This window comes from Bombina bombina, chromosome 3 (genome assembly GCF_027579735.1).
Source record: "Bombina bombina isolate aBomBom1 chromosome 3, aBomBom1.pri, whole genome shotgun sequence".
Lineage (NCBI taxonomy): Eukaryota > Metazoa > Chordata > Amphibia > Anura > Bombinatoridae > Bombina > Bombina bombina.
Genome location: NC_069501.1, coordinates 1,257,453,407 through 1,257,470,563, shown reverse-complemented (window position 1 = coordinate 1,257,470,563; position 17,157 = coordinate 1,257,453,407). Strand labels below are relative to the sequence as shown.

At 41.8% G+C, this 17,157-nt stretch overlaps 1 protein-coding gene across 1 annotated transcript in view; it reads right to left on the bottom strand.

Annotated features, from left to right (window-relative positions):
• Positions 1 to 8,205: 8,205 nt before the first annotated feature.
• The window catches only part of XNDC1N (XRCC1 N-terminal domain containing 1, N-terminal like), a 446,185-nt gene continuing 437,233 nt past the window's right edge, over positions 8,206 to 17,157 (bottom strand). Inside the window, exon 9 of the mRNA XM_053705638.1 lies at positions 8,206 to 9,120. Coding sequence (XP_053561613.1) covers positions 8,906 to 9,120 — 215 coding nt within the window. The 3' untranslated portion in view covers positions 8,206 to 8,905. The remainder of the gene's footprint in view (positions 9,121 to 17,157) is intronic.

The following is a 17,157-nucleotide window of genomic DNA, read 5'->3' as shown; positions in this document are numbered from 1 at the left end:
TCATATATTGACCCTCCTGGATCATTGGTAAAATTGTTCGTATGGTCTCCATCTTGAACAATGAAACTTGAAATTTGTTTAGACTTTTGAGATCTAAAATGGGTCTGAAGGTTCCCTCTTTTATGGGAACCACGAACAGATTGGAGTAAAACCCCTGCCCTTGTTCTAATTTTGGAACTGGGCAAATTACACCCATGGTATATAGGTCTTCTACACAGCGTAAGAACGCCTCTCTTTTTGTCTGGTCTACAGACCAACGTGAAAGATGAAATCTCCCTCTTGGGAGAGAATCCTTGAATTCTAGACGATACCCCTGGGTCACATTTCTAATGCCCAGGAATCCTGAACGTCTCTTGCCCAAGCCTGAGCGAAGAGAGAAAGTCTGCCCCTTCATGCTGTCTTGGTAGCAGCAGCGGGCTTCTTGTTTACCTTTATTCCAGGTCTGGTTAGGTCTCCAGACTGATTTGGAATGAGCAAAGTTCCCCTCCTGCTTGGGAGCGGATGAGGAAGTAGAGGGACTGCCTTTAAAGTTTCGAAAAGAACGAAAATTATTCTGTTTGGTCCTCATTTTAACCGTCTTGTCCTGAGGAAGGGCATGACCTTTACCTTCAGTAATGTCAGAAATGATCTCCTTTAGTTCAGGCCCGAATAGGGTCTTACCCTTAAAGGGAATAGCTAAAAGCTTGGATTTAGATGACACATCAGCAGACCAAGACTTAAAGGGACATAATACTCATATGCTAAATCACTTGAAACTAATGCAGTATAACTGTAAAAAGCTGACAGGAAAATATCACCTGAACATCTCTATGTAAAAAAGGAAGATATTTTACCACACAACTTCCTCAGCTCAGCAGAGTAAGTTCTGTATAAAAAGTTATACTCAGCTGCTCCCCAGCTGCAGGTAAAAAAAAAAGAAGAAATAAACAGCAGCCAATCAGCATCAGTGTTGAGGTTATGAACTCTTTTACTGTGATCTCATGAGATTTGACTTAACTCTCATGAGATTTCATAGTAAACTTCCTTTAACTGAATAGGAAAATAAGATGAGTGTGCACGAAAGCTCACTCCCTTAGCTGTCCCGGGACAGACATACTGATTTGCTGCTTAGAAGTCCTTTACAATGGGAAGTGGCTACTGAGGAACTTTTGAGGTAAAATATATATATTTTTTTACATAGAGATGTTCAGGTGATATTTTCTAGTCAGCTTTTTACAGCTATGCTGCATCACTTTCAAGTGTTTCAACATTTGGGTATCATGGCCCTTTAAGCCATAACGCTCTACGCGCTAAAATGACAAAGCCTGCATTCTTTGCCGCTAATTTAGCCATTTGGAAAGCGGTATCTGTAATAAAAGAATTAGCTAGCTTGAGAGCCTTAATTCTATCCAAAATATCATCTAATGGGGTCTCAACCTTAAGAGACTCCTCTAGAGCCTCAAACCAAAAAGCTGCTGCAGTAGTTACTGGAACAATGCACACTATAGGTTGTAGAAGAAATCCCTGATGAATAAACAATTTCTTTAGAAGCCCCTCTAATTTTTTATCCATAGGATCTTTGAAAGCACAACTGTCCTCAATAGGTATTGTTGTACGCTTAGCCAGGGAAGATATAGCTCCATCCACCTTAGAGACCGTCTGCCAGGAATCCCGAATGGTGTCAGATATGGGAAACATTTTCTTAAAAGTAGGAGGGGGAGAGAACGGAATGCCTGGTCTATCCCATTCCCTAGTAACAATGTCCGAAATCATTTTAGGGACTGGAAACACATTAGTGTAAGTAGGAACCTCTAGATATTTATCCATTTTACACAATTTCTCTGGTGGGATGACAATAGGGTCACAATCATCCAGAGTTGCTAAAACCTCCCGGAGTAACAGGCGGAGGTGTTCAAGCTTAAACTTAAAGGCCGTCACATCTGAGTCTGTTTGAGGGAACATCTTTCCTGAGTCTGAAAGCTCTCCCTCAGACAGCAATTCCCCCACCCCCAATTCAGAACACTGTGAGAAAACATCGGAGATGGCTAAAAAAGCATCAGAGGGCTCAGCATTTACTCTAATACCTGACCTGCTGCGCTTGTCCTGTAAACCTGGCAGTTTAGATAATACCTCTGTAAGAGTAGTAGACATAACTTCAGCCATTTCTTGCAGGGTGAAATAATAAGACGCGCTAGAAGTACTAGGCGTCGCTTGAGCGGGCATTAAAGGTTGTGACACTTGGGGAGAAGCAGATGACATAACCTGATTCTCTTCTGACTGAGAATCATCCTGAGACATACTTTTATCAGCTAAAATATGTTCTTTACAATGTAAGGCCCTTTCAGTACATGAGGGACACATTTGAAGTGGGGGTTCCACAATGGCTTCTAAACACATGGAACATTGGCTTTCCTCAATGTCAGACATGTTAACACAGGCTAGTAATGACCACAAACAGGCTTGAAAACACTTTAATTAGTGAAAAAAATAACAATCTGAAAAAACGGTACTGCACCTTTAAGAGAAAAAAAAAAAGCATACAATTTTTCCAAAACTGCTTGAAAATGATAAAATTATCTCAATTTTATTATATATGTATCCTAACTTGCCAGCTAAGATTGCACCACAAGAAAAGGACTACTTAACCCTTATGTACAAAAATGTTATACAAAAAACGTTATGATTAACCAAAAAAAAAAAAAACCTGCCCTCAGGGGTCTGCAAAATCAGTTTAACCCTTCGATCAGGCCCAAACTTTCCTGAGAGGCCCACCGGAGCTGGAGCTTGCATGGGGAATACAACTGCACAACTGAGGCGCAAAAATAGGCCCCGCCCATCTACCGCAATGTCTCACAGCCTTGCAAAAGAACTGCTACAAAGCGGTCTAAAAACCTAGCCATGTGGGTTCATATACCCAGGTCTAACAGAAGCCATGTGCCCCCTCCATTGCCATTATAAATAAAAACGTTTGTCACAAAAAACGTTAATCTACCTCCAAACATAGAATCGTTTGCCCACAAACATTATGTCATCAGTGTCAACCATTTTTTACAGCCCAACATACAGGTCCAGTAATACCCTTCTCTTTCACATTAGGATTACTGCTTACCCCTTCCCTCATGGGGATACTGTCAGCCAGTTCTGAAATAACACAGTCTCTCCAGAAAAAAATGACTGAACATACCTCAATGCTTGTAGCATGAAAAACGTTCCTCACACTGAAGTTTCTTAAGTACTCCTCAGCCATTCTGTGGGAACTACTCTGGATCTTAGTGACAACTGCTAAGATCATCAGTCTCCAGGCAGAAATCTTCATCCATCTGCTGCCTGGGAAAAAATAGCACCATTTAAAATAAAAACGTCTTGCTTGAAGAAAATAAAAACTAACATTTTATCACCACTTTCACTTTACCCTTCCTATTACTTAGTGTAGGCAAAGAGAATGACTGGGGGGTGGAGTCAAGGGAGGAGCTATATAGACAGCTCTGCTGTGGTGCTCTTTGCTACTTCCTGTTAGCAGGAGGATAATATGCCACAAGTAAAGGATGAATCCGTGGACTCGTCGTATCTTGTAGAAGAAAAGGGTGGCGAGTTAAGACCATGTATCGATTATAGGGGGTCTTAATCGTCTTACCATTAAGAATGCTTACCCTATTCCGCTCATTACGGAACTCTTTGACCGCTTCAAGGGAGCTACGGTCTTTACTAAACTTGATTTGAGAGGAGCGTACAATCTCGTTAGGATTAAGGAGGGTCACGAATGGAAAACAGCATTTAACACCAGGAGCAGGCATTATGAGTATCTTGTAATGCCCTTTGGCCTATGTAATGCTCCTGCTGTTTTTCAGGAATTTATTAATGATGTTCTACAAGATATGTTGCAACAGTGTGTTGTGGTGTACTTAGACGACATCCTCATACACTCACCCACACTTGAGGTTCATCGTTCTGATGTTACACGGGTTCTTCAGGGACTACGTGAGAACGGCCTGTTTTGTAAACTCGAGAAATGCGAGTTCCATCAGACTCAAGTAACCTTCCTAGGTTATGTTATCTCCGTGGATCCTAACAAGTTATCTGCAGTGGCCTCGCCCAGTTGGTCTTCGGTCTATTCAACGTTTTTTGGGGTTCGCCAATTACTATAGAAAGTTTAGACATGACCCGTAAAGAGAATGATCCACTCCATTGGTCACCTCCTGCCATTAAGGCCTTTGATAGTCTTAAGACTGTCTTTGCTGCCACTCCAGTTCTGGCTCATCCTAACCCTGTCCTGCCTTTCGTTCTTGAGGTTGATGCGTCTGAGAATGGAGTAGGTGCCCTCTTGTCTCAACGTCCTACGCCTGACGGTTCCTTGCATCTGTGTGGTTTCTTCTCTAAGAAATTGTCTCCAGCGGAGTGCAATTATGAAATTGGCGACAGGGAATTACTGGCCATAATTTTGGCACTTAAGGAATGGAGGCATCTTCTCGAGGGTACTAGCGTGCCAGTGCTCATTCTTACTGACCACAAGAATTTAACTTATCTATCTGAAGTTTGTCGCCCCGACAGGCCAGATGGGCGCTATATTTGTCTCGGTTTAATTATGTGGTCTCCTACTTGCCTGGTGGTAAGAATGTTAGGGCTGATGCCCTCTCTCGATAATTTTCGCCTCTGTCCAAGGAGGAGTCTGTACCTACTCCTGTTATACCTCCTGACCATATTTTGGCTACCATACGTACTAATTGACTTCTCCCTTGGGGAAAGAGATCCTGGCTGCACAAACCAATGCACCTCCTGAGAAACCTAGTGGTAAGTGTTTTGTTCCTGAGAATCTTCAAACTAAACTTTTGCACACTTACCACTATCCTAAAGCCGCAGGTCACCCAGGCAAGAACCAAATGATTTGGTCTGTCACTCGACAATTCTGGTGGCCAGGTCTTCGTTCTGATGTTGCTGCATATGTTGCCTCCTGCTCAGTTTGTGCACAGAATAAGACTCCTCAACGTCTTCCTGTGGGTCTTCTTCAACCTATTGCTAATGGTGAGTGTCATTGGACACATCTTTCCATGGAAATCATTGTCGAGCTCCCTGTTTCCAATGGCAATACTGTTTTCCTTATGGTGGTTGACCGTTTTTCTAAAATGTCACATTGCATTCCCTTGATGAAGCTTGCTTCAATTTTTGCCCGGGAGGTCTTCCGTTTACATGGGTTACCCAAGGAGATAGTGTCGAACCAGGGTAGCCAGTTTGTCTCCAGATTTTGGCGTTCCTTTTGTGGTCAAATGGGGATCCAGCTTTCCTTCTCCTCGGCATATCACCCTCAATCCAATGGGGCTGCGGAACGGTCTAATCAAGCTCTGGAACAGTTCCTCCGTTGCTATGTCTCAGATCACCACAATAATTGGTCTGAACTGTTACCTTGGGCAGAGTTTGCTCGTAATAGTGCTATTAATACTTCCTCCAAGTTATCCCTGTTCATGGCGAATTATGGGTTTCAACCATCCTTGTTGCCCGATTCATTCATGTCTCAGGGTATTCCGGCTTTGGAGGAGCATCTCCGGCAACTCCGTTCCACGTGGGTGCAGATTCAGGATTGCCTTCATCATTCTATGCAGCGCCAAAAGTTCCAGGCTGATCGTAGGCGTCTGCCCGCACCTTCCTACCAGGTTGGTGAGAGAGTTTGGCTGTCCTCCCGCAACTTGAACCTTCGTGTGCCTTCCAATAAATTGGCTCCCTGTTATGTTGGTCCTTTTTGAATACTCAGACGGGTTAATCCTGTGGCCTACGCTCTTGACCTTCCACCTGCTATGCGCATCTCCATTTTTCATGTCTCCCTCTTGAAACCATTGGTTTGTAATCAGTTTACCACTGTGTTGCCTCATCCCCGTCCTATCTTTGTTGACAACCATGAGGAGTATGAGGTCAGCAGCATTATTGACTCTTGTATGTCCAGGGGCCGTGTACAGTATTTGGTTCACTGGAGGGGCTATGGTCCGGAGGAGCGTTCTTGGGTTCCCTCTTCTGATGTTCATGCTCCCTCCCTCCTTCGTGCCTTCCATGCCCGTTTCCCCAATAAGCCTTTTGTCCTCCCGCGGGAGAGGGGTCGTTGAGGGGAGGGTACTGTCAGGGTTTTTTCCCTGTTGTGTTTGCCATGTGCTGCTGGCAGCCATTTTACTCACCTCTCTTCCTTACTATGGTGCATTGTGGGGGATGCTGCTCATTTCCTGCACTTCCTTTTATGGCCAGACTGGTGTGCATCATCCATGTGAGACAGGATGCAGTTTCGGAATTGTGATGTCATCACTTATTATTTAAAGGGCCTCTGTTCAGTATGCTTTGCCTTTGCGTTGTCTCAGACCTGTTTGTGAGAGTTCCTGTGTATTACCTGGCTGCCTGACGTCCTTATTGGTTCCTGATCCCTGGCTTGTTCCTGACTCTGCTGTTTTCCTTGTTCCTGATTCCAGCTCGTCTGACTATTCGCTTTGGCTCCTGACTCGGCTCGTCTGACTACCAGCTCTGGTTTTGACTCCTGGCTTGTTATTTGACTTGTGGACTTTTTTTTATTTTTTGCTATTAATAAAGGTGTGATTATTTTTGCACTTCTCGTCTCAGTCTGATTCCTGGCACCCTGACAGATAGGAGTAAGCATTCAAATCTCCACGCAGTCAGCCTCAGAGAATCTAGATTTTGATGAGGGAACGGGCCTTGAAGTAGAAGGTCCGCCCTCAGAGGCAGCCTTCACGGAGGAGAGGAGGACATCTTCACCAAGTCCTGCACGGCCAAGCTGGCACAATTAGGATCGCAGAGGCCCGCTCATGTTTGATGCAAGCTATTACCCTGGGTAGAAGGGCAAAGGGAGGAAACAGATAAATTAGACTGAAATCCCACGGAACCACTAATGCGTCCACCAGCATCGCCTGAGGGTCCCTCAATCTGGACCCATATTTGGGCAACTTGGTATTGAGTCGAGAAGCCATGAGGCTTATTTCTTAGAACACTTCTTGATGAAGGACACACTCTGGGTGGAACGTCTGTCTGCTCAGATAGTCCGCATCACAATTGTCTACTCCTGGAATATGAATGGCCAAAATCTGACAATTGTGAGACTCTGCCCACTGAATGATGTGAGAGACTTCCTTCATGGCCAGGTAACTCCCTGATGGTTGATATAACCCATAGATGTTATGTTGTCTGATTGAAAGCTGATAAACCGGACAGAACGCAGTGGAGGCCATGCTACCAGAGCATTGAAGATTGCTCTCAAATCTAGAATGTTTATGGGAAGGACGGATTCCTCCAGCAACCAGGATCCCTGAGCTTTTAATGGACCCCAAAATGCTCCCCAGCCCGAGAGGCTGGCATCCGTAGTCACAATCTCCCAAGATGGTCTCAAAAAGCACATGCCTTGGGCCAGATGATCCTTACAGAGCCACCAAGAGAGAGATTCTCTCATGTGGTTGTCTAGGACGATCCTTTGGGATACATCTGAATGATCTCCGTTCCATTGTCTGTCCAAGACAAAGAATGACTGGGGGAGTAGGGGTAATGGGAGGATACTTAAGCTCTGGCTGGAGTGTTCTTTGCCTCCGCCTGGTGGCCAGGCTTTGAATTTCCTAACAATAATTGTTGGATTCGTGGATTCTCCATGCCATTAGAAAGAAAATTTTCTTTCATTGTTCAGATAGAGCATACATGTGAAACAACGTTTCAAATTACTTCTATTATCGATCTTACTTCGTTCTCTTGGTATCCTTTATTGAAGGAGCAGCAATACACAATACATAGGTAGGCTCATAAGCTGGGAGCTAGCTGCTGATTGGTGGCTGCTAGATCCCAGCTCCTGAGCCTACCTAGGTATGCTTTCCAACAAAGGATACCAAGAGAACAGAGCAAATTAGATAACAGAAGTAAGCTGGACCCCCCCCCCCCCCAAATCTATGTTCTTTCTCAATAATAAAAAGTACACTTTTGGGCTTCATGTCCTTTTAAAGGGACAGTACATACTTTGAAAACTAATATAAAAATAAAACACTCTGCAATATTTAAAGTCTTTCCAAACTTGAGAACTGCTAGTGCACCAGCCTAACCCTGAAATATACCTGGTCCTTAAATGAATTCATCAGAAATAATAAGCTAATTAACTGCAAAACAATGCATCTATGTGTACCCCAGTAACAAGGCCAGATTGTATCCTCCAAACAAAGCAAGTTGTGGATGTTGCTTAAATTAATTCAAACATTTTCAAACTCCCCTAATATGTTTATCTATTGCAAAAAAGTAAAAAAAAAAAAAAAAATTACAAGGTGTTTACTGTCTTTTTAATAGTGATTCATCAAATTGGCTGCAACTTGGCATGTTTGTATGTATTCAACATAGTAGTAGAAATAAATATGAGATCATTTTTTCCATGTACGAGTAAACAGAAATATAATAAGCAGACTGATTTGTTGCATATAAATATGACATCAAATATTTAATTAAAAATCTGCAAAATTTCCCCACTGGATGTTTATCACCTGCTAAAGAATGCCCTTGTTGTTGTTGCAGGTACTTAACATAGTCTTGCAGATGATTCCTGGAGCCCTCTTGTCAATGATTCCTGATTCTTTTATTACTACTTATTTAAATTAGTTTATGCTCTCATAATGTAATCATAATAGTTTGAGGTCCAATGTATTTTTAACCATGTTAATATCATCACTGGATATATAGTATGACTCTAAGTCAGCGTTGAACAAACTGAGAGGACAGTGTGCACAGAACAGGCTGACAGTGTTCATCAGTTCTTATGATAAGGAAAAGCAATCAGCAATCTTCCATGATAGGTTTCAGATTAAGGATGTACTGGCAGCCACTAAATTTACAAATAAAGCAAGCAGCAAGTATGTTTCAACCATCTGTAAAGGAATCATATCCAGTAGACATCCGGTAGTGAAGGTGAAGTGATTTACACGCCACAACTGCTGGCATGTCTCTCAATTTCTGTACTCTGAAAAGTAAATCCACACAGTGGACAAGGGACTAAAGACACAGTCAGGTCAGAATTAATCCTGTAGATATCATCAGAGGAATCGTCATCTGAAGACAGGCAGATACTTTGGGTCACATGATCTTCTCCGCATGTTGAGGCATGAGTTGGGAGATAGTCTGTCCGAAAATATCCTAAGTGTAAATAAGAGAGAGGAGTATTATATAAACTCAGGTAAAAAAACTGTGATAAGCCACAAAAAAATAACATCCTATTCAACACAAACTGAACAACAGAAATGCAGTTTTTACTACAACATGGTTACTACTGGCAAACTGGATACCATCACATGACATAAGCTCCTATTTTGTTGGAGATCATAAATTTATTTTCTATATTCATTATGAATAATACATATTATAACAACCTGTTATATGAGGTAAGTTGATCACAGAGGAGAAGCTGACAGTGAAAAAAATGATGAAAACATTACTATGATCTTTACCACTAGTTAGGGAAAGAATTTGAGCAATATTGCTTTAAAAAAAATAAGTTTCAAGAGGCCAGTGGAGAAATGAAAACACGTTATTAAAGGGTCATTATAGTAAAAAAATAATAATTAAAGAATGTAATTTTAAGACTAGTGACCCTGCACAACTATGTGTTTAACCCCTACCAAGGGGCTAAACACAATGAAGAAGTACTGCTTCCAATCAGCAGCGCTAGTCTCACAACTCTGCTGTGTAAGAAGCACTGTTGAATGGATCAGCAACAGTTTCTGCTCAGGACCAGCAGTGCTCTGCAGGTCTCGATCAGTACTTCTACTGTGTTTAACCTCTTTGAAGGGATTTAACACATAGAGGTGTAGGGTCAATAGTCTTAAAATTACAAACTCTAATGAATTAGAGCATTTAATTGTTGTACTATAATGGCCCTTTAATGTTGTGGGCATACAGATTTAATTGGAGCAGCAAAGGAGTATAGGACTTTCTAGTTACAGTTAAATTCTAGTATATTGTGTATTATATATTTTGTACAACAGGTTAACGCGACTGAAGACCTAGCATAAATGGTTAGGGCTAAAAAAAAGGTTGCACTAAACACTACATAAATACATCAAATAAATTGTTACACTATCATATAGACTAATACAATTAAGAAAGTTATAAGTGTTTAGGTATATGACATATGACAAAGGTATATATATATATATATATATATATATGTGTGTGTGTGTATATATATAATCTATATACACATATATATACACACACACATACATATATACTTATACATATAGGGCTGCACGATAAATCACATATGCGATTTAAAACCGTGATTAATCGCCACAATTTAAAATCCGCAAGAGTCACGATTTTTTGCTAAAAAAAAATCCTCAGAAGTAGCTGTAATGCATTGATTTGTATGTGCTTTCTTGCAAACCAGCTCCATCTAGTGGTGGCTTTTAGCACACATTTGTAAAATGGCTGTTATACTTTCACTTTCTGATCTCAGTAGCAGCCGGCCAGCCGATCAATCTAGAAGTCTAAAAGCAGAGCCCATGCAGGAATGAAGAGGAGGGAAAGCCACTTACTTATTTTTCTCCCTAGGGACGTCTGTAGTCTGAAACTTAGGGTATGTAATCATTATTGAACCTCCCACACAATCTCCTGCTCTCTGAGAAACGGCTGAAATACATAGCAGATGCAGTTAACCCCACAGCTGCCAAAAAGGCTAAAACTGCAGTCCCTCTGCTGCTGGGTTAACTTAACTGCATCTACAATGTATTTGATATCAGCAAGGCACAGCATTTCTGAACGGAGCTGCCCCCCACCCCTGCTGCTATATGCCTGTATTGGATTCCTGCACAGGATCAGGGCTCATTGTCAGTGAAATTAAAATGTTTAAAAAAAATAATAATAATAAAAAAAATAATATATATATATATATATATATATATATATATACACACACACATATAGGTGTGTGTAAATGTGTATGTGATTGTATATATGATTGTATATTATATATGTGTGTGTATATATATAAAATTGTGTGTAAAACATCATTTTTGCAGTCTTGATTTGTGGCAAGCACTGCAGTGTTGGAATTCAATTTTGCTAAATATGTATTAAATGATGCAATCCAGTAAGGCATAATTTTATAGTGTTAGGACCAGTCTATTTTGGGACACCTTTTAAGTGGTGACTGGCTGAGCAGAATATGGCCATATTGTGTGACTAAGATCCCAACTTTATTTAAGAATTTATAAGTTTAAAAATATGAAGCAGGCAATAGCATTTTGAAAATGTTGCAGCAATTCTAAATATGTTTAAAATACGTGAATAAATTAAATATATGTGGTCTTGTGTGTTTAGATGTGCGCCAATACTTGTTTTTGTTTTACTAATTCTTTTGGTCATTTTGGCAGCACTCCCATAGTATGTGTGCCAACATATAAAATGTCTTTGTTAGGTGTGCTAAACCAAACCCACTTGTTGTAATGCATATATACATACACACACATATATACATACACACACACTGGAACCCTTTCCACTCAAATACGTGAAAATATGCTTACCTGATAAATTTATTTATTTCCAGATATAGTGAGCTCACGATGTCCTCAATTACTGTTGGGAATATCTCTCGTGGCCAGCAGGAGGAGGCAAAGAGCACCACAGCAAAGCTGTTAAGTATCACTTCCCTTCCCACAAACCCCAGTCATTCGACCGAAAAATACACAGGTGTAGAGGTGCCTGACGTTTAGTCAAAAATAACTGTCTTAATAAAAAGGGTGAAATTGTGGACTCACCATATCTGGAAAGAAATACATTTATCAGGTAAGCATAAATTGTGTTTTCTGTCCTAAGATATGGTGAGTCCACAACGTCCTCAATTACTGTTGGGAACCAATACCCAAGCTAGAGGACACAGATGACTAGGGAGGGATAACAAGACAGGCAGACCTAAACAGAAGGCACCATCGCTTGAAGAGCCTTTCTCCCAAAAGAAACCTCAGCCGAGGCAAAAGTAACAAATTTGTAAAATTTAGAAAAAGTATGCAGAGAAGACCAAGTTGCAGCCTGCAAAACTGGTCCACAGAAGCTTTATTGTTGAAAGCCCAGAAGAAGAAAAAGCCCTCGTGGAATGAGCTGTAATTCTCTCAGGAGGCTGCTGACCAACAGTCTCAAAAGTAAAACAAATTATACTTCTCAACCATAAAGAAAGAGAAGTATCAGTAGCTTTCTGACCCTTACGTTTTCCTGAGAAACAAACAAACAGGGCAGAGGACTGGCGAAAATCCTTAGTCGCCAGTAGGTAGAATTTCAGAGCACGCACAACATCAAGGTTCCTTAGGACATAGAAATATTTATCAGGAAATTATTGTTCCTTCTCTATCTGAAACCACTTTAGGAAGAAAAACCAACTGCCTTATCAGCATAAAAGATAAGATAAGGCAAATCAAACTGCAAAGCCAATAGTTCAGAAACTCTCTGAACAGAAGAGATAGCAAAAGAAAGAAAACCTTCCAAGAACTTAATATCTATGGAACGCAAAGGCTCAAACGGAGCCCGCTGCAAAACTTTAAGAACAAGGATAAGGCTCCAAGAAGGAACAACAAACTAAAACCCAGGCCTGATTCTGACCAGGGCCTGACAAAAGGGTTAAACATCTGGTACATCCGTCAGACATTTGTAACCAAACAGATAATGCAGAAATCTGAACTGTACTGACTGACCATCCCTTCTCCCGACCTTCCTGGAGAAAAGACAAAATACTAGGAATCCTAACCCTACTCCAAGAGTAGCCCTTGGATTCCCACCAATAAAGGCATTCACATCTTATGCAAAATCTTTCTAGTAACAGGCTTGTGAGCCTGAATCATGGTTTCAATGACCAACTTAGAAAAGCCACGCTTAGACAGAACTAAGTGTTCAATCTCCAAGCAGTCAGCGTCAGAGAAACGAGATTTGGATGAAAGAAAAGACCCTGAGTTAGAATATCCTTCCTCAGGGACAGCCTCCAAATTGGAAGAAATTACATCTCCACCAGGTCTGCATACCAGATCCTGCGAGACCATGCAGGAACTATGAAAATTACTGATGCTCTCTCCCATTAGATATGAGCAATGACTCATGGAAGGAGAGCAAATTGAGGAAAAAGGTATGTCAGACTGAAAACCCAAGGAAACGCCAGAGAATCTATCAGCGCAGCCTGCTGATCTCATGATCTATAAACGGACCTTGGAAGCTTGGCGTCCTGCCATCTGATCCAACTCCAGCAACCCCCATTTGAAGGTTAAACTGGAGAACACCTCTGGGAGGAGCGCCCACTCTCCAGAAAGAAATGTCTGACTGCTCAAGAAGTCCGCTCCCAGTATCCACTCCTGGAAGTGGATAGTAGTTAGACAGCAATTGTGAGTGTCCGTCCACTGAACAATCCCTGCCACCTCCATCATGGTTAAGGAACTCCAGGTTCCTCCCGGGTGGTTGATGTAAACCACTGAGGTGAAACTGTCCTACTAGAACTTGGTAACCCGGCTAAAGACAACTGAGGCCAAGTCATCAAAGCATTGTAGATCGCTCTCAACTCCAAGATGTTTATGGAGAGAGCAGACTCCTCCCGAGACCATAGTCTCTAGCCCAACAGGCTGCCGTCCGTGGTCACTATTACCCAGGAAGATCTCCAGAAGCCTGTGTGAGACAGATGGTCCTGAGAAAACCACAACAGGAGAAAATCCCATATCGATCTAGATCTATCCCCGAGACAGATCCACATGATCCCCGTTCCACTATCTGAGCATGCATAACAGCAGAACTTTCAGATGGAATCGAACAAACGGAATGATGGCCAATGAAGTGACCATCAAACAAATTACCTCCATACATTGAGCCACTGAAGCCGAACAGTAGACTGCAGAGAAACGAACCTTTGATTTTCTGACCTCTGTCAGAAATATTTTCATAGATAGGGAAACTATTATGGTCCCTAAGAAAAACTACCCCTGTAGCTTTAACAAGGGAACTCTTTTCCAGATTCACTTCCCATCCGTGGGGACGAAGACAGACAACAAGATCTCTGTATGAGAGCTTGCTTGTTGAAAAGATGGCACCTGAACCATTATGTAATTTAGATAGGGGACCACAGCAATTCCCCTAAACCTGATCATTGCCAAGATAGCCCCCTCTGGAAGCCGTGGCAAGGCCAAAGGGTAGAGCCACAAACTGAAAGAGTTTGACAGAAAGGCAAATCTCAGGAACTTGAAGATACACGTCCTCCAGGTCTATGGTCATCATGAACTGACCCTCTAGAGTAGGATGAAAAATCCCCTAATTTTCGGAAACCACGAACAGGAATGAATAGAATCCTAGACCCTGTTCCCTTACTATCACTAAGAGAGAGGTCCCAAGAGAGAGAGAGGTCCCAACTCACTTAAAAAATGCTTCACTGTTATCTGGCCTGCAGATAAATTGAGAGGAGGAACCTGTCTCTGGGAGGAAAGGTATGAATTCTATTTAGTAACCCTGAGATACTATGTCCGTAGCCTATCTAGGACATCTCGTATCCATGTTTGAAGACAAAGGGAGAGATTCAGCACCCCACTTGGTCCGATCCCGGATTGGGGGCAAACTCCTTCAGGTCTATTCATTTTGTCTTGTGGTAGAAAAGACCCTTTTCCACCCATAAAATCAGAAATATTCAGTCAGATCAGAACCCAACAAGGTCTTACCCTTGCAAGGAAGCGCAAGAAGCTTGGACTCAGGGGAAAATCCACTGACCAAGAATATAGCCACAATGCCCCGCAGGCTAGTACAGCGAAGCCGGATATCTTAGCTCCTGGCTTAAGGACTTGCATGGTAGCATCAGAAAGAAAAGAATTAGCTAGCTTAAGAGTCTTAATTCTGTTCTGGATCTCCTCCAAAAAAGTCCCTATCAAAATGGGATCAGACAAGGCGTTGCACTTAATAAGATGCCACACTTGACACAGTGGCAATATAAACTTCCATGTAAGCTTCCAGCTTAGTTCATTGATCCTGAAAGAGCAGCTATCCTCTATAGGGATCGTAGTTCTCTAAGTCAGAGTAGAAATGGCCCCCACTACTTAGGCACCATGCGCCATTATATTTAATGAGACAGCGACAGAAAACATCTTTTAAAAGACAGGAGAGGGGAAAAAAGGAATCCCTGACTTCTCCCATTCCTGTAAAAAAATCTCTTAGCACGGTCTGGAACAAGAAAACTTCCACAGAGGAATCCTAGTATTTATAAAGTTTACTAGATTCTTTAGGGTTGACAACTACAGGCGTATCGGAGTCGCTCCAAAGTAGCCAAAACCTCCTTTAACAATACACAAAGGTGTTTAAGCTTAAATCTGAAGGTTACTACTTCAACATCAGAAGAAGGAATTATACTATCCGAATCTGAGATTTTACCCTCAGAGGCTACCGACATATCCTCTTCATCAGACTTATGATGGAGGGCAACCTGTGTAGCAGTAGGTGGAACAGAAACCTTACTATCTGAAAATATAAATTTCCTCATGCACTTTCCCTTTAACATAGGAAAACAGATAATGCCACAGAAACCACATAGGATAGCTATACAGGAAAAACTATATGCAAATACACTCCTCCAGGAGATTGAGAGGAACCGCAGGGCACTGCATGTGATGCCATTGAGGCTTGGGACGATAGAGGAGAAAGCTGTGGCATTGCCTGAACAGTATTGGGCTCAGTGATTAACAATCTATCAAATTGTACAGCACAGAAGTGCATATTATTTAAATATTTATATACTTATCAGAAGGGTTATGAGTCACACCTGGATGTTGTTTCTTCTGTATCTCAAGAGACAACAATCATATAATTATAGGTAAAAATATGTCACAAGTCACTATGTGAAAACAAGAACTTAACCCATCCTATGCTGGAATTAAAACCAAATTCAGTATAATTACCCCTAAGCTTTAGAGGGATTTTACTTTAATCCTGAAGACCTTTTCTAGGGGATAAATACACCAGTATAATTACCCCTACCATAGACATTGGAGGAATTCAAAGGAACGTGTCTGCCAAGAACACGATTCAAATTTATCCTGATCAGGCTCTCAAAACATGTATTGGGTGGTTTGTGTGTAAGAAGCATAGCTCTGATAATAGACAATGTTACAAACAGAGACACTCCAGGGAGGGCATGTTTCGTTCTGAGAAAAAAGAGGCATGGTCACATTACCGGCTCAGAGCGCACCTCATTCTGTCAGCCTAGAAGTTAGTACAAGAACTCAGCGAGAACCGCCCCTCTATTCCTCATCTTATAAAGATATCGTGAAAATCCATAATGGCGTGGCTCATGCAACACTACGTTAGTAAAAGCGTGCGCTCTCAATAACGGATGGCAGGACCTACAGTATGCTACAAAATAAATCCACACACACATAAGATTCATCACACATGAATCAGAAACACAAAAACATAAATTATGCTTACCTGATAATTTAATTTCCATCTGTATGAGGAGAGTCCACAGCTTCATTCATTACTTGTGGGAATACAGATTCTGGCCACCAGGAGGAGACAAAGACACCCCAGCCAAAGGCTTAAATACCTCCCCCACTCCTGCCTAGGGAACAAGGAACAGTAGGAGAAATAAGGTATAAATGGTGCCATAAGAAAAATAAAATAAATTTAGGTCCGCCCAACGGAGAACCAGGCGGGGGCTGTGGACTCTCCTCATACAGATGGAAATTAAAATGATCAGGTAAGCATAATTTATGTTTTCCATCTTAATATGAGGAGAGTCCACGGCTTCATTCATTACTTGTGGGAAACGAATACCCAAGCTCTAGAGGACACTGAATGAAAAAACCCGGGAGTGTAAAAGAGAGGCGGACCCTATCCTGAGGGCACCACAGCCTGCAAGACCTTTCTCCCAAAAGCTGCTTCCGTCGAAAGAAAAAACATCAAATTTGTAAAACTTTGAAAAAGTATGTAAGGAGGACCAGGTAGCCGCCTTACAAATCTGCTCCATAGAGGCCTCATTCTTGAAGGCCCAAGAAGAAGCCACAGCTCTAGTTGAGTGAGCCGTAATCCTCTGAGGAGGCTTATGACCCGCTGTCTCATAAGCCAGGCGAATCATGCTCCTTAGCCAAAAAGATAGGGAAGTGGAAGAAGCCCTCTGACCTTTGCGCTTCCCCGAATAGATAACAAACAATGCTGAAGTCTGTC